General features: G+C 44.1%; 1 protein-coding gene across 1 annotated transcript in view; it reads right to left on the bottom strand.

Moving 5' to 3' along the window:
- Nucleotides 1–18031, bottom strand: part of KPNA6 (karyopherin subunit alpha 6) — a 36735-nt gene that overhangs the window by 8174 nt on the left and 10530 nt on the right. Inside the window, exons 2-13 of the mRNA XM_006274802.4 lie at nucleotides 11838–11971; nucleotides 10888–10983; nucleotides 10425–10524; nucleotides 9939–10033; nucleotides 8763–8894; nucleotides 8432–8520; nucleotides 6365–6464; nucleotides 4833–4996; nucleotides 3915–3993; nucleotides 2663–2788; nucleotides 1890–2017; nucleotides 42–220 (exon numbers count right to left, since the gene is read on the bottom strand). Of these exons, the coding sequence (XP_006274864.1) occupies nucleotides 42–220; nucleotides 1890–2017; nucleotides 2663–2788; nucleotides 3915–3993; nucleotides 4833–4996; nucleotides 6365–6464; nucleotides 8432–8520; nucleotides 8763–8894; nucleotides 9939–10033; nucleotides 10425–10524; nucleotides 10888–10983; nucleotides 11838–11971 (1422 nt within the window). The remainder of the gene's footprint in view (nucleotides 1–41; nucleotides 221–1889; nucleotides 2018–2662; nucleotides 2789–3914; nucleotides 3994–4832; nucleotides 4997–6364; nucleotides 6465–8431; nucleotides 8521–8762; nucleotides 8895–9938; nucleotides 10034–10424; nucleotides 10525–10887; nucleotides 10984–11837; nucleotides 11972–18031) is intronic.

Raw genomic sequence — 18031 nt, 5'->3', positions numbered from 1 at the left:
GTAGAACACCAACAGCCACTAGGCCATTGGCAGCCACTCACCATATGCCTCCTCAATGAGGCTGCAGTAGGGGTTGATGCCTGTGCCACTTTGCTTGGCTTCCTGCTCACCAAGCCGCAGGATATTTTCCAGACCATTCAAGGCCACTTGAACAATCTTGGAGTCCATGACAGTCAGCAGGTCACAGAGAGGTTTGATGCACCCCAAGTTTACTAGGTACCTGTACAGAAAGCACAGGGAAGGTAAGCCTTCCATTTTGCCAGATGGGAAATGGATACCGTGGTAAATTCAGGGGGTTTAGGAGAGACAAAGGCAGGTTAAAACAAAAAAGTTTCTGTAAAGTACCAGCTAACAGAACCTATCCATCCTCACCACTGCTTCTCAAACCCGGTGCTTAGATGGCTGTACTTAAAACAAAGTCAGGACTCCTATTTAGTTTTCCAGTACTTAATCCCCATTGAAGTCAGTGGGATCTGAAGATGCAGCTGAGCACCTCAAAACACAGCTTGCTATTTTAAAAGAGCAAGTTGGATCTGGCCTTGCCTGCCTGTCCAAGTTGCCTGAACAGCAAAAAAAGGAAACTGTGAAGCCATGTTAGTCTGTATCACTTGTAGCATCAGCACACTAAACTGACAAATGCATTCATGACTAATTCCAGTGACACATGACCGGATTTAGTGACTTTACAATGTACTTTTAATGGCTTAGCCCAAGGGTGTCAAACTTACAGCCCAGGTATGTGTTATTCCAATAATTTTCAGATATCAAGCCCCCCACATCTATTTATTCTTGAATACCATTTTCCTGCTGGTCTGTTTAGTAATGTAAAAGTGTTCTTAGCAGGCCTGCGTATAAAGAATCCATATTGCACAAGAAAAGAAATTAAAGCTAATGTAGGTGAACTTAGAGAAGCAATAACATTACAAGGGCTTCTCAAATCTCATTTAATACAATTTTCATATTTCATATGTTTGAAAGAATATTTTAAACCAAGGCAAATGCTTGATGCATTGCCAGGTGGCGGGCACGGGAGGAGAGAAAAGGAAGTTTTTGGTGCTTCTTTGGGCTTTGCTTTGTATCAGAAGCAAGCTGCTAACATGGTTTCATGCAAATGATGCACATCCAATGCTTCCAAAATTAGAAGGCCTGTAAACCCACTCTTTGCATGGCACAAGATGTTTGAAACCAAAATATGGCTCAACAGATGTTATATACCTAAAGAAAAGTTACTCTGCACCACATACTTTTAACACACAGATGACCAGAAAATCTGCTGAACACCAGTTAGTGTTGAGGCTCTTGGTAGGTCTTTAAAATCCTATACAGTCTCTCAAACCCACACACCTACAAGCATCAGTTAAATCAGCTGGCGTTCAGAGGGAAGTTCCTCACAAAACATTCATTTTTAAATCTTCTAAAACAGGCCTCTGTTAGAAGTAACATACCCACACAATTCTTGACAGCGCTTATGTTCAGATATTAGCCATACAACTGTCAAAGCCAGCGGGGAGATGCAGATAAAACTCTGCTCCACTTCAGAAGTGAGCCTCTTGGTCTCTCCTTCCACAAAATCCAGTTTTACGCAACTGCACCCTGTGGCAGCCTGATAATGGCACACTCCTGAAATGTTCTATACTAATGCATCATTCCATGGTGAGCAGAAACCAAAACCAGCACCAGTAAGTTATCCCCTCTTGAATGGCTACAGCGTAGACATGCAGTCTTTGACAGGAGATACGTTAAGTCTCAAGATGCATCCTGGAGCTTCTCTTCAGAGATCAAAGATAGATGGTACTGGGAGCCACAGCAAATGCTGATGGCAAAACAGTTCTCCACAACACCTATCGCTTCAGAGGCAGAGGACAGATGAGAGCAACTCCTCTACATACCTGATCTGTTCTGGTGTTCCTCCCGATGTTGCGTTCGTAATAGCCCATGCTGCCTCTTTCCTCGTACGGAACTCTGCTTTCTGTAAGATTTCTATCAGCACTGGGAATATGTTAGCATCTATGACTGCCTGAGGAGAGGAGCAGCAAGTAGTATTTAGATCTGGCAACACGGCACATAAAAGACAATCAAGCTGTGGAACACATACTTCTCCCCTTACCCACCCAACTCTGGTATCAATGGAAAGGATGCAAACACACTTTCTCTGCCACGTGTTATCAATCATAAGACTTTCAATTGCATAGCAAGAATGGCAAGCAGAGCCCCTTATTATTGCATTAGCATCATGGAAGGACTTTGAGTCCTGTCTAGATCTTTAGATTTAGGTCCTTAATTCTTTAAATCTAACAACGTGTCCCCATTTAAAGGAGCACCCTAGGTATACACCAACTCTGGAAAGACAGAGAAGAGATGGATGCAATCCCCCTTCCCCTTATTCACTCAAGGATCAGATTCTCAGAGCTCATTTCCAAACCAGCCTGTCTTTGCAGGAACAGATTGTCTTGCTTAGATGTCTAGCAACATCTAGATTCAATCAAGTGTGCCAGTTATTTTAACTATACCTGGAATTAACTTCTCTGGAAAGGGGGAACTGGAGTATAAAGGCCTTTGAATACATATTAAAAAACCCAAACAGATAAGCTGATCTCAGTGCTATTTTCACAAAACTAAGCAGCATCACAGATCAGCCCAGAGAGGACTCCAGAAGCTGTACCTGTATTTGCGCCCTGTTTCCAGCTGTGATGTTAGAAATGGTCCAGCAAGCTTCTTTCCGGATTGACTCCTTGGGGCTGCTTAATAAATGAAGGAGGCAGGGCAGAGCTGAGCAGTTCAGGATCACCTGAAGAGAATTAAAAACAAAGGGCAAGACCACACCATTAATTTCAACACTTAGTTATTGCTTTCCTGTGCTTCTCATACAGTCTGATACAAGGTTTAGAGACCTTCAGAGTCTTATAAAGAAACTTATTCTCTTGCCAGAGACCTGCCTGTGAATAAGATATTCCATTGTGTACCGCTAGGGGGAAAGAGTACTTTCCTATTCTTGAGGAGACATTCCAGTTCCAAAGGGGGAAGTGGCATTTGGGGGACAGGACACAAAGGGAGAAGCAAACCTTCTGCTGCTGCATCTTGCTCCTCAAAGATGACCTAGACCTCCGCTTGGACACCAAAAGGATGAAGTTTCTGTGACTGGAGTCAAGACTTCCCCCTTGACAAAATACTGACTGCAACACATTACTATAGACTGCGAGCCATCACATTTATCAGCCTGATCTGGAAGCAGACAGGCATTTTATCATTGCAGCCTCAACCCGTGCCATTTATTACTATGTTAGAAGGCACTGCAGAGTAACACCTGTTTGAAACCCTTCATTTCACCACTGTTAGTAGGGCTAGTATACACTGAGGCTCTCCTACCTCTCCCCAAGCATAGGCTGCATCAACCCAGGCTGTCCTTTTCCATTAAGACCATGCTAGCATTTGTCTGCAAGTCATCTGCTGACAAAGCCACGCTTGCTTTAAAGCAGTGTTTCTCAACTCATGGATCACGACCCAAAAACTGGGTCGCCAGAATATATGAAAGGGTCATGATCAAAAACTTTAAAAATGTTGGCAGAGTTGTAGCCTGCAAGGGGCTGCTTTGGGCCTCCCCTGCTCCACATACACCCTGCTTTGCCCCACACACCCATCCCCTGCCCCACACACTGGGGGGCTGGGGCCAGTGGGTCAGGAGTGAAGGGCACTGGGTTGGAATTGGCCAATGTTTACAAGCAGGTACAAAAAAGTTGAAAAAAAAAAATCACTGCTTTAGAGAGACAGGGTGTTCCAAGCCAGACTGTTTCTCGACAGTGCTCCGATAATGGATTTATAGCAAGGATCTACCCTCCTCAGTGGGGATGAGGATTTGGTACTTTCTAGCTCCTTTCCTCACTTGGACCTGAATACAAGTCAGTCATGCTCCTCACCTGGGTCTGGATGTCATCACCCGTCACAATGTTGCCTACAGCTCGCAAGGCTGGAGAAGCCACTTTATAGTCGTTGTGCCTATAGGAAGAAGAGCGAGAGGGTTAAACTCCAGTCATCTTCCATGCACTAAGAATCCCACCTCCTCCTCTGCTACCACACAAATAGCCACAAGCAGCAAAACACGTTCAAACCCCACAGACGGTCCTTGCTCACACAGGGAAGAGGACAGCTTTCTTTATCCATTACAAAGAAGCTCCAGCATAAATGGTTTCCTTTTCACCTGCAAGTCATTATTAGGTCTGCACCTTCTTGTACGCCCCTTCCTAATGCAGTGGTATTCAGTTAATGGTCCAATCAGAATACTTTGCTATTTGAATCCAAAACCCCTTTGAAAGTCTGCCTACTCTACAAAGCCTTCATTTTGCAACGTGCGGGCTTTGAACTGATCACCACAAACAGATCAGAAGTAGTGTACTGAATTACTGGTCAACAGTATGGAAAACCTTGCTTATTTTTTTGCTAGGTATTTTTGTCCTTATACTCTAATCTGTCCTTTACTTTATAAAAAAAGTCTGTAAACACATTTTAAAAGCATTAAAAGAACACAGGCTCACTGCATTGCCTGGCACGAACCACGTCCTACATACTTATATGCATAAATCCTGGCCCTGAGTGCAAGGATGAAGCTAGTGCATTACACTAGAAATATCCCCTGGACTGCATGAAACATTCTTCTACGTAAGAAAGAACGCTGGCGTGTAGTCCCCAAATGGCAGATGCTCCCACACACCCTTGTTACTATATCATCCTGTTAGTGCTGTAGAAGTTTTACCTCCATAAACAAAAGGTATACAAAGATAAGCCAACCTCCATGTTCAGAGAGGCAGTTCAGTTAGGTCTTTGCCCCAGATACTCACATTAACAGTTCCACCAGTCGTCGGCACACTCCAGAGTCTATTACTGCTTGGATCTTCTCATTGGGGCCATCTGATAAGTAGGAGAGCGCCCAGCATGCATCTGCCAGCAAGTCAGAGTCGCTGCTGAATAATAATCTGGACAACACCGGCAAGCAGGGAGACACCTATAAAGGAGTCACCATCCCCCCCCACCCCGAAGAAAAGAGTTAGAAAGGTTTCTGGACAAAAAGCCCCAAAGCTGTGTGTGTAGATAAGACCTAGCTGTGCTGACTGGCACAGAGAGAGAACAGTGACCCTGAGGCCACTGCTTGGATTAATGCAAGAATCATATTGGGATTTTCACACAGTCAGAGTCCAGAAACAGTTCAGAACCATTTTGAAACCCAGACTGGTAATCAGTTATGGATGTAGGATCTTAGCTATACTGCTCATTGGCCAGCTCAGACAAGTAGCCAGAGCTGCTGATGTTATAGTGCAACTTTGACTGCAGCTTTTCTGTGTGGTTCACATAACTTTAGCCTCTTCAGCTACAAGGTATAACACATTTAAACACCAAGCCAAGATAAGGGGTCAGCTCATCCCAAAAGGTTAGGGGGTACAGCAGCAACTGGACAGAGTCCACATTCTGAAAAGCAGGTACCATTCTCATGCAAGCTGTCCCTATACCTTGTATCTACATAACGGTGTACCACTGCTCCGCCCGCCCCTCCATACTTTTGCCCCAGCACTGCAAATTAGCAGCACAGCACATCGTTTAATGTGCAAGGCATGCAGTTTGTGGTACTGCAAAGAGGTTTACAGTGCAGGCATGTATGGTTTGTGGTGCATCTGGATGTGGCCTTATAGGCTAACTAGATCAGATATGTATAGCATATGCTTTCGTAAGCAGAGGCCTTACTTCATCAGACACCACGAAGGGACTTCAGGAAGCAGAAATGTCCCTTCATAGCCTCTGATGAAGTACACCTTCTGCTTACAATAACCTCTCTCTCTCTGATCTAGTTAGTCTAACATATAACATGCAAATCTACCCTGCCTTCTGCCATTTTTTAAGATGACACTGACAACCAAAGGGAAGGGGCAGAGAGAAGAGGACTTCCACAGTTCATAAGGAACTAAAGCTGTTCTGAAAGAAAGGCTTCCACTGGATAGGAATGGAATACTTCAGCATTTTGTTTTGTTCACATTTGGAACACAGTCCTACAAAAAGAGTCCTGTCTCCTGGTCAGTGCATAAGCTAAGCCCTGGAAGGCTGAGGGGGTGGGGGTCCCCGACTCAGAGGTCTAGCAGGTGGACCTCCTGGAAAGAGACTAGGCAGGTCTCACAGGCAGGAAGGGTGAGATGGGACCCCGTCAATAAATGGAAGCATTGCTATCAGGTGTTTGCGTGTTGAAAAAAGTCAGAACGTCCTGGTTTGTCTTCAGACTTTTTCTGATCAGCTTTAATATTTAGACCTTGTTGCCTTGATGAACCAGGGCCCTTTTTCCCAACCACCTTTGTCTGCCAAGAAAAGTAAGGCTTCATTTCCTCACCTTGTCGAATTCAGGTGGTGGGTTCTTCCCTCTGCACAAGTTTGACAAGGCCCAGACAGCATTTCGAGTCATTGTCAACCTGGTGGACTTTGTGAGAAGCCTAGGAAGAGAATAATCATGCATTACACTGCCAAGCCATAGCTCAAAGTGCCTTTAAACAAACAGATGATTTGCAGTGAGGGAACAGAATGCAAATTCAAGAGGTCAGAAAAAAAAAGTTGCACTGCTTGAGAACCTGTTCTTCAGACTATGGTATTTCACCCAAACCTTTCATTTTGAGCATAAAAAAAAAAAAAAGATGCAGTGCATCTACCCCCAAGACAGAAACAAATGCTGTTGTTTCACAGCGCAAAGCAACTCTAGACAGAAAGCAAGCACAGTCTTCAAACAAAATTGCAGATGGGAATGTTCAGGCTAGCAGAATACAGCTTCTCTGAGCCTGAATCTAGTCAGGTAAGTGCACCTATTCTGAGAGGGCCACTGATCTGGCCCTAAAGAGCCACCCGTATGATCAGAAACTTGCAAGGCAAGCCATATGAGGAAAGGCTGAGGGACTTGGGCCTCTTCAGCCTAAAAAAAGAGAAGGCTGAGAGGGACTTGGTAGCAGCTTACCGCTACATTAGGGGAATACATCAAGGGCTCAGAAAACAACTGTTCACCAAACCACACTTGGGGAAAACCAGGAGTAATGGCTACAAACTCCTGGAAGACTGGTTCAGGTTTAACACTAGGAAGTACTTCTTCACAGTTAGTGCGTCTATACTGTGGAATAAATTCCTCCCAGAGGTGGTGCAATCACCTGCCCTGGAAATCTTCAAGAGGAGACTGGACAGTCACCTGACCCCAGCTGTCTTTCCTGCCTAGTGCAAGGGGGCTGGACCCAATGATCTTGTGAGGTCCCTTGCAATCTATGAATCTCCAGTGACCACAAGAAGCCAGGAACTCAATTTTATCTTCACCTGAGGACAACAGCTCTATGCCTCTATAAAACAATCCCTTGCAACACCTTCAAAGGCCACATAGCTGTACACCATTTAATCCAAATACTTCATGTGAACATCTCGTTAAATTGGCATTTCTGCCACAAATCTCTGTCCACATTGCTAGCATGAAAGACACTCTTGCTGACAGGATGGACAGACTGACAGTTTTTAGAAACTAAATAATCTTAAATATCTTAGAGGGTGGTCACCAGCCAGTTGGCCAGCCATAAGCAGCTTATTCTCTGTGCTTTATGATTTATGGGCAGTGAGAATCTTTGTCATCCAGTCTGCAGACCTCTGCCAGAAAATGGGATGGTGCAATATTGTCCCTCCCAAGCTACAACCAACTCCTTTTACCAGTCTTTCTACAATGTGGCCACCACCACAAACAAAAACCCTTTCCCTTGGTGTCTGGACAGCAGAGAGTTATCTGCTTGGTCTTTGGCATCCTGAAGTCAAACACTAGTGTCAGAAGCGACTTAAAATTTTGTCCCCTACAATGTGCTCTTCTCTTATCTTGTTGCTACTACCTCATCAAGAGCAATTTAAAACGATCCTGACAAGAATAAAATATGACTAGTACTTGAAAGCACCCTGCCTAGAAATAGACAGACAACTCAGCTAACATACTGAGGCAGTGTCAGGATTTCTGATTTATATGGTGTGTGAAGACCTTCTCAACCCTAGACTGATTCTTTCAAAATTAATCCAATCAGTTCCTGAAAGCTGGTGTAACTGTATCCCTCCAGGAACTGTTCTCTGTACTTACAGCTCAGGCACTTCTAAAGTGATAGGCCCCATAACTTCAGAAAGGCTGTCTGGCAAGCTGTGACAGTGCTCACGTACAGTTCACAGCAGGCATAATGATTTGTGAGAAGGCAAACCATCTGCCAAAGCTTTATCAGTTATGATTTAAGTACTACTACCTTTCTAATATACCAATTTGCAAACTGAATTTTATTCCCAAAGAATATTAGCACACAGGTAGGTGGTTCTGGCCACCCGGTTCTCATAGCAGGATGTTACTCTGCTTTAGTAAAATGGACCTTCAAGAACTATGCTGCAAGTATTTATGGTTACTTACATTAACAAGGGAGGAAGAATAGCGCAGTTAAGGACATAATCTCTACACACAGAGCTGTCTCCAGCAATGTTCCCCAATGCCCAGACAGCCTGGAAGAAAAGAACAACAGTTTTACCATTCACAGTTTCTGAACGGAGGAAGAAGAGGGTATTGAGTTACAGGCATACTTTGCAACTCCAAGTAACCAGTACAGGAATTACTGCATGAAGCCAGTCACCAGAGAGCTACACTTATTTCAAACAAACTTTGACGCTCTCTATGCACAAGAGTTGTGCACCTTTCCCCCGCCCCTTAAAAAAAAAAAATCCATTAAAAACAAGGTGAACTTTACCTGTTCTTGGACATCTTCAAAATCAGAGTTTAACAGCTCTATAAAGATAGGAACTGCCCCAGCTTCAATGACTATTTTTGTTTGTTGAGAGGTTCCTGATGCGATATTTGTCAACGCCCATGCTGCTTCAAACTGAAAAGAGAGACCAGCAACAATACCATAAGCAGAACAATCCTGATATGGCACACCATTTGCTATTAGTTTTAGAGCCTTTACTGCTCCCATCTCATCTAGGAAGATTTATATAGGAATGATTTTGCCTCCGGCAGGGGGTTGGACTGTATGGACTCCCAAGGGCCCTTCCAACCTTACTTGTCCATGATTTATATGCACTGAAGCAAACAAATGGTTTAATGGGGCTAAACTCCCCTGCCCAGGCTGGTTAGTATGGACAGTGTTTGGATGACTGATCAGCAAGCATAACTATATATAATAGCTGTCAGATATAGGCAAGCTGTTGACAATTTTGAGGGTATAGAGAAGGGTGGACTGACTCACATCACAGACCCTGGCCACACCCACCCAAAGCAAAAGGAAGGTCAGTCCACAGATCACCAACAGTGAAAACACACTAGTGCGCATCTTGTCATCTTTCCTGGGGATTACTGTTCTCTTGGGCTTGACAGATCAGCAATTCACTCTCCTGTCAGTGGCAATCCTAGGAATTGTGAACTGGGCAATACCACACGACAAAGTCTGAGAGATCACTCTCCAATTCAGAGTCATCTCCAGCTGCTCAGAGCAGCCCCTGACCAGGGCTTGGAGGCACAAACTACAGTAGATGAGAGAAAGGGGTTTTCTCTTTGGAAGCCTAATGCTGTTACATCCTACTCCTGTGACTGGCATCAGAGAGACATTTGTTGCCCTCACCACATGTGAGGCCAAACTGCATGTTACTGTTATCTGCCTTTCTTGAAGGGCTTTAACCAACTTCAAATCTTCTGGAAGACTGATCCCTAGGGTATAGGGCTTCCTGAAAGGAGGATGGTGATGGTAGCAATCAACTCTGACAGCCTGCTGTAGTCAAGAGAACATGCAATCCTCTCCAAAAAGCTACATGTGATCTGTAGTGTCTAAGCTCTAAAGCCACCACCTTTCCAAGCTGGCTGTTAAGGGTTAAACATCAGAGCTCAGCAGAGGGAAGTGCTATTTGTCCTTCACAGTACTCTCCTTTACCTGTAGTGTGCAATTTTCACTTCTCTTTAGGAATTCAACAAATCTGTCCACCACTCCCAAAGTGTTTATCACTTCATCTATTGGAGGATTCGGCTCTGCAAGTACACAACAGGGTCAAAAGGGTATTTTAGTAGAAAACAAGTGACCTCTTTCATTGCTAAATCCACTTTCACCATTTAAAGTTGTACTTGCACTGGACAGGAGAACTATCCAACAGAAAGCTTTCTGTACAGCCCATCCAGTTACAAGGCAATAGGGCATCTTCTACATGTTTAAAACCAAAGAGATGGCCACACAAGGAGATCATAGTCCCATCCCCTCCTCCCAGTGCTAACTGAAAAGCGACAGGATTGCAAGCCCGTTGCATTAGATGGAACCCGTCCCTTAAAACAGCAATATTAATACCAAGAATAGCATCACAAATGTTTTAGACAATCTGCCTCAAACAGCTTACAATACAGCCAAGAGCAGCAGCTCAGCTTTTACCTTTTGAGAGCAATTTCCTGAATTTCTGAGTAGTTGCTAACTGTAGGTCAGAATCATCTGAGAAGAGCATTTCCACCATTTCTCTTGTGATCACTCCCTCCTACGGGCAGAGGGGAAGAAAAGCAGCGTCAGACAGAACCACCACTCCAAGCTTATTGTTACAAACCCCAGGAACATGATTTCCTGTCGCCATGACTTGGAGCTTAATTTTTTTAAACCTAAAAAGGTAACTGAAGTCAGACTTTTACACACGGTTTGGTTCTATGTCTCAGACAGGGTTTTGAACTTCATCACAGCCCCAACTGCAATATTCTAAGTAATTACACAGGGGTGGAAAGGCAGTCAAGAATACAAGATATGATGATCTCTCTTAGTTTGAAAGCCTTCAAGCTTGTCAGTTTTATGGGGTCTACAGTGTTAAGTCTACCTAGAAGAGGGACCAGAGTTCAGGAAGAAGTCTTACCCCTGATGTGGTAGAAGTGACATAAGAATCCATGAGGAGACTATCAAGCATGGCAGCATCTTCATTAATGAGTTCCACATTTCTTCTTTTAAAGAGCTGTGAAGAGATAAGAATCAGTGTTGCTGCTCTAAAGCGATACCCACCTTTTAGAAATATCACCACTGGCACACCTGTCTAGATAAAAATCTGGGGAACAAAGCACAACCTGAATACAGCAGTCACTTAAGACACTAGTTTACATCTCTGTAGATGATGATTTTGGCCTGTGGACCGGACAACAGCGGAGCAAGTCTAGCCCTCAGACAAACCCAAGGAACCTACTTACTTCACTGAGACATTATGGCATAAGCAAGTGCAAAATTTGACCCAGTGAGTCTGAGAGAGAGAGGGAGAGAGAGAGAAAGGAAGGAGAGGTGGTAGACTGGGGCTGATGCACTGGCAGAGCTGTGTAGGAAGCTTGCAGAGTCTGCCAATTCTACATGTGGCCCTAGCATACAAAGATATAGAAAACCTATAGCCCTTTTTTTTTTTTTTTGCTTGCTTTTTTCTGGTCCTCAAGAGCACAATCCATTTTCTGATTTTTGACAGAGTCCTTAGAAAACAAATAAAACCCCACAACACCATGGGTTCTGGGAAGCCTTCCCCTGATTCAATATCACAGAAAGGCAGACACAGATTTCCACTGTGGCATCAGGGGCATACACAGCACCTGCAGGTCTCAGAATAAGCAGGGAACCTTTGGAGCACTCTTCACATGAGCCACATTGTGAACAAGCATGTGAAAAGAAAGCAGCAACATTCCAGGTCTAAATGCTGGAGGGGCGATTGGGAGGAGAAGACTGTGCGCAACTCTGACTGGAGACCTTGGGCGGTTCCTGTTGCACAATACTGCATACTTGATTCAGGTAAAGCTATACTTCTCCAAGCCAAATCAGCAGAGCGCAGGTTACCTGCTGTTCTCGTTTCTGTTTGCGTAGCTGAATTCCCTCCTCTTCTCTTCTCCGGCGCATTTCTTCAGGATTTAGAGCTTTGTTTTTGTAACTCTTCATTCGATAATTATCCTTCGCAGGACTCGCCATGGTTTCTACAAAGTCAGAAAAGTAGGATCAGATTTTGCTTTAGTCTCTGTCCTTTCACCTGCCCACCCTGCCATTAAGGAAAGCAAGCACATGTCACAAGAAACTGCACAGTCCAATTTAAAAGACTGAGAACTGCTATCTGAAATACCCATGCAGAAGTTACAAGCTCAGAAATGTTACTGACCTACACCTGACGCGGTCTCTTAGAATACTGCTGCTCAACAGGCACTGCTGTAAATGTAATGCTCTGAAAAATCTCTCTCAACCAGGACTTGGACTTCACTATACGAGGTACGCGTCTCACTGTGGAAGGGTATACTCAAATAGTTCCCTAGCCCACCAGAAGGCAGAGTGCCTGAGGCTGCTTGGGTATGCAGCACTGTAGATCACTGTGTTTCCCAACCAGTGTGCCATGGCACAGTGTGCCGTCAGAAATGAACAGGTGTGCCACAGAATTTTGCCACGGGAATGAGCTACAATAGGTATGAGAATGGGGAATGCCTCAACAGGTGTGCCACTGAAAAAATTTATTAATATAACTGCCTTGGGCTGGAACTTGTTGGGAAACACTGCTGCAGATCATGCCCAAATACCACTTCATCACCATCACTATAAGTAGCACCTTGAAGATGCCACCCACCCACCCTCTTCCATCCTCCAAGGCCAAGAGACCAAGAACCTGATTGTCTGCAAAAAGCAGCAGACATTCAGCCTCTGTAGACCAGGCTGCTCTGAAGTGTAGGAGTGTAGCTAGCAGCTGAAAGTTCTACTTAGATGCATTTTATGTTGCAAAGTACGGAATTTCAAATTAGAGCTCCCGCTTTTAAAAGGCTAGGTAGCAGGCAACAGTCAATCCTCTGTATCATGGTGTATACATAAGAGGTCTAGTCACGAATCCGTTTGTACAGAGTCCTGCGACCATCACACCAGGACCTTTGACACGTATGCCTAGGCAAGAGTATGGAAGAGTGGAAGTGGCCCAAGACCTGCCATCCCCCTTTAAACCAAGACAGAATCCAAAGGCCAGATCAAGTCCAGACATTCAATGCCTCAATGGTTGTAGTTTCTGCCAGACAGAAACAGGTAAGAACTGCTGCTGACTGCCTAAGGCCATGTCGAGGGCATTTGTCAGGCTAAGGAATAACACCCTTTCTCCAACCAAGAAGTACCCACAGGACAGTGGGGGCTAGGGTCGAGGCACCCTATACCCACCTTACTCTGCTCGTGGCAGGGTAGCTTCCATAAAATACCAGAGTGTTGCAACCTCCAGTCTCACCACGTTACTGCCAGGCCCTCCAGTCTGATGCAGTTTACCATTGTACTCAGGACCAAAAAGGCTCAGATACTATGTTGCATGTTATATATTTTATTTTTTTATTTATTTTGGGGGGAGAATATATCCATGAAAGCATTGGAAGTTTGGGCACGATACAAGAAAGCCCAGCAAAATTCACCTGAAACGTGCCTAATTCCACACCCCCTTCAGAGTGAGGGGACACTGCACACATGTAGTGCTTCACCCAGCTGGAAGTGGCATGCAGACCAAGCTTGCCAGACTACTTCGACAGCACTCAAATATGAGAAAACAGCAACTTTTTTGCTACTTGTTTCACAACAATCTTCTTAAAACTATTTGAAACCTGGGTGCCTGTGCATTCTGCTCCAGAGTCAGGGGGTGGACTTTCCACCACTTGGCACAGGGAAAGCAAACAGTATGAACCAGCAGGAAGAACAACCACCCAGATGCAGAAGGATCTCTCCAAGGTATTATAGTCAGTTATGGCCCATTGCTTTGATCACATGCCTCCCCATGCCTTCCTCCAATGGCTCCCTTTTTCCACCATAGGAAGTGTAAGATGCCTGTGCCAAGCTTTTCCTACTGCCTTACTCAGAGCCCACAATTCCTGCCTCACACCTTTGTGCTTCCCCCCGCCCATGCTACCACTGATGCTTGGAAGGAGCTCCATGCAAACACCAACAAAGCTACATTACCTTCTTTCCAATCCCTCTCAAACTCTCTGCTGCAAAGCCTACAGAAGAACACACTCACTAGACTGCTTGTGTACTATGACTTCAGCCTGTCATGTTGCCCAGTGTCATCCCAATGCTAACCATGACCAGCTCTGCATCTAACTGTGAGGCCTTTTCTTTTTTAATTCAGCCACAGTCTCCTGCACAGGGCCTCCTGCACAGTACTGCCTCAGAGCTAGAGACATTTGGTATTCTGGTTCAGCCAAGCCTTTTTGTCCCCCACACCATATTCAGCAGACAACATTGTATCAAGGAACCTTCCTTTCTAGAGTCCTCCCCACTTTGCTAGCCTTACAATATGAACAGTGACTTAGGAAGCCTAAGTGAAATTGCAATTGAGGTCACTTTCCTGTTCACTGACCAAACATTATTCTCCAAGGAGAAAGTACAAACCGAACTGTCAAATGCTGATCTTCTACTGCTTAGTTCCCATCAGAAGAATTGAAAGAAAAGCATGGAAGTGTCCTGATACAAACCCATCGGAAACAGCATGTTCCTTAGGCTTCTGTGCCTCATTAGAGCAACTCAATCAAGATGCGCAAGTTGAACAGTTTTTAGGATACGGGAAATTGCAAGTTTCAAACCTGGTGTAACTGAAGACAAACATTTTCCTAGTTTCGGGGTCAGCTTCTATTATAGCAAGAATAAGATTAAAAGTAATTTTATACTGAGACAGGTGTACCAAAAAAGTCCAACATCTCAATGTCATGGCAAGTTAAGCCATGCAGAAAACTCACTTATGAATAGAAAAAGACAGATACTATGCGATTGTTTCATACTCCAAAAGGACCGCTGTGGTAGGGAAAGAAACCTTAAAGTAATGTTAAGATGATCACAAGGGGCAAGGGAACCTGACATCGTCTTACAGTATCTGCTGTTTAGAGGACATTCCTTCCCCAAGCCAAAAACTTGAGGTAGTATTCCACTGAAAGCTATATATAAGCCTCTGAGAGCCAGCCCCAAACCTACTACATGCACAGTTGTGCAACTGAGAGCCAGGGCCAAATAACAGAAGATGCATGAAGGGACTGGGTAACAGGAGGAATTGCAAGTTGATGCGCAATTACTTAATACCGACAAACCCAGAAAAAAAATGCATAGTGTCCGAGTGGTAAAGTAAGTATTTAAACCTGATTACAGTCTTAAGAACAGTTTGTTCTGCCCTGGATCACAGTTACGGCACCATTCTTAGTTCTCTGCTTACTAGCTTCAGAGAAGGTAAGTGCCTGATGGAACAGCACACTTGGATCACTGCTTGGAAAGATTTGTGCATCCTGAAAGCAATGACAGCAGTTTGAACACTGAGTCCTGGTAGGTTTTGCAGGAGTTCAGGCCTTAAAGGCTACCACTGGTCTCTTCCCTAAACATTGGTCCATTTATCTCCAGATTGACCAGGTCTAAGACAGCCTACAAGCCACTACACTGTGCTGCAGCCAAGCCTGGATTCCTAGTCCTGTAGCCTTTGCCCTGGACCTCAGACCAATGTGTAGTTTAAGTCACAGAACAAGCCTGGATGTATTAGTGAGGCCTACCTGAAGCCTGGGTCAGATCATGCCCTTGGTTTAGGCCTCTCTCTGATACATCTGAAGTTTAGTAACTGGCAGATTTCCAAGGAGGCACTCAATGGCACTTTTCCTCATTCTATTGATCAGCTCTGCATGACTAATTATTTGAGAGGTGTCTTCTTCACTAAGGATGAAACATTAGATCACAGGACAACTGTAACTCCACCTACATATAACCCCCAGTCATTAGAGCTGGCTGAGAAAAGTGAAAGGAAGAGAAAAAAAAAGTAATCATACTTCTGTAAGAGCAGCTGATTTAGAAGGTAGATGGGGCTGAAGCCCCTAAAATTCTTAAGCATGTAGTTCACGCTGAGTGATCTCAAGATATTAAAAATATCAAGATATAACCTCATTCATGAATTTTAAATTGCGCTGAAAATCTAGCAGCGCTGGTGTTCTGCATTTGAATGATCATACTGCCATCCTAACATTACACAGCTGGAACATGGCAAAGGATAGAGACACCCTGCAAAATAAAAAAAAAAAAAAAAAAATAGTCAAATGTAAGGACATACTCTGAAAGGCAGCTTATCAAGTTAGGGCGTTTGTTAACACAGGATACAACTATACTCCTCCTCCCTTTTTCTGTTTTTAAGTGGCTTAGTACTACGTATGAGATTACTAGCCTGTTAGTCATATAAATAGCTGAATGACACATGACAGTTCAGCTGTTTGGAAACTTGCACAATCCCAATCTCTGTTCTTGGCAGGGCACGCCTTGGAGACTGCTCTGGACAGCTCTGTCAGGCTCTGAGTGTCAGGCAAACAGCTTTACAAAACCAACAGCAGGTGGAAGACCATCACAATCCAGGTTCCTAAAATGTACCAAGTTTGCTTGGCAGATAGAGAGAGGTGTTCTGGATTTCAGAGCACCAAGAATGCTACGGCATGGCAGGAAGGTACTGAAAATACAGCTAACTGCTAAAGATGTATTTTGCTGCTGGCAGCAAGGATGCATATCAGACAAACCGCCATTTACTTGACATAGGATTTCCTGCTAAACCTTGCACATATTCACTACTTCAGATCCCCTTTGCCAACTTTTTGCTGGTTCGTCTTGATCTGCTAGTGAAATCATAATGTTAAAATGCGACATGACACTTGATTGCCATGGCAACAAGCAGATGTTACGAGTGCAAGTTTATGGCTTCTCTGCAAGCTCAGACAGCAGGAGCTGAGCTGCAAAGCACAAACTCTTCAGTAAATGGAAATACATTAAATAAAATGGAACAGACAGCAACTTGCTGAGGAAAAATGCTCTGTGCCCAAATTCAGTCTTAAGTCTGCTCCACTAAAAGAAAACCATTTAACTCGGCATATCTGCAAGTCAAGCCTTGGCCACATTAACTACTAAACCAACTCCACCACTGCAAACATACCTGCAGGACAGCCCCACTGGGCAAGACTGTTCAAAATGTTTCAGCTCGTTAGCTAGGAAAAGCTATCTGTTAATGCTCCACAGTGGCCTAAACTACTGAAGACAGATGTTTAAATACCGTTCAAGACACAAACTTCCACTTGGCATTTTGAAGTGTACTGAAGTGATGTTTGAGAATACAGTAGCATTTTAAAGCTACAGCCCTTCTGGTTTCGAAGATGATTATGGAAGCCTGGATTACAGCAGCTTTCCTGCAAAACCACTCAAATGTAGATATTACACGCATCTAATGTCATAGTTGCTCCATATAGTCCTAAAGCATTTTTTAACACAAGTTGTGTTGGCTTATTAAAAAGGTGTCACTTAGTGGATCTTTGTAGGAGGGAGTTCTCCTTCTCTAAGCTCCGACTAAACCCCACCCTAAGTCAAAATAGGATGAGATCACATCCCAAAATTAAGTCATCTGTGCTATGAAAGAAAATGCATTAGTCATGAACCAATATGAACTCTTAAAACAGAGCTAAACATAACCTTAAATCAAGTGCTTCCTTCATGAAAGCATATGCAATGAGCTAATCTGCTACTACCTACTGGAGCAGGAGGGCAATCTGATTAAGTCTTCCTCCCTGAACTCCAGACTGTTGCTCAGACAATGCACTCCGATCATCTTGATCTCCCCAGAGAGGAAAAGGGGCCTCTATCTGGTAATAATTGCACTGCTATTAATTAACACCTTGAAATGACAAGCCGCAGGCAAACCTTGTTCTGCCAGATAGTCTATGGAACATGACGGACTCTGGAGAATAGAAGGTAAAGTTAATATAACAGCAGGAAGAGCCTTACAAGGACATAAATGGCAGCCCCAAGACAGCAAACATCCAGAAAGCTATATATTTCAAGCCCCTTGCTCACATTTTGTCCTTACCCCTCTAATCTCACCTTGTGAGAGACAGGAGCACTTCTAGCTGTCCAGGCAGTCTAGGTGGTCTTCCATGTATGTTGTATCACCCTCAGAAAAGGACAATATTTTTTTTTTTTTGCTCTCCAGCTCAGGAGCAAGAACAATAGAAGTTAAGCCCAAGATAGGTGTT

Source organism: Alligator mississippiensis, chromosome 6, assembly GCF_030867095.1.
Source record: "Alligator mississippiensis isolate rAllMis1 chromosome 6, rAllMis1, whole genome shotgun sequence".
Taxonomy (NCBI): domain Eukaryota; kingdom Metazoa; phylum Chordata; order Crocodylia; family Alligatoridae; genus Alligator; species Alligator mississippiensis.
This window is presented reverse-complemented; position numbering and strand designations above follow the sequence as displayed.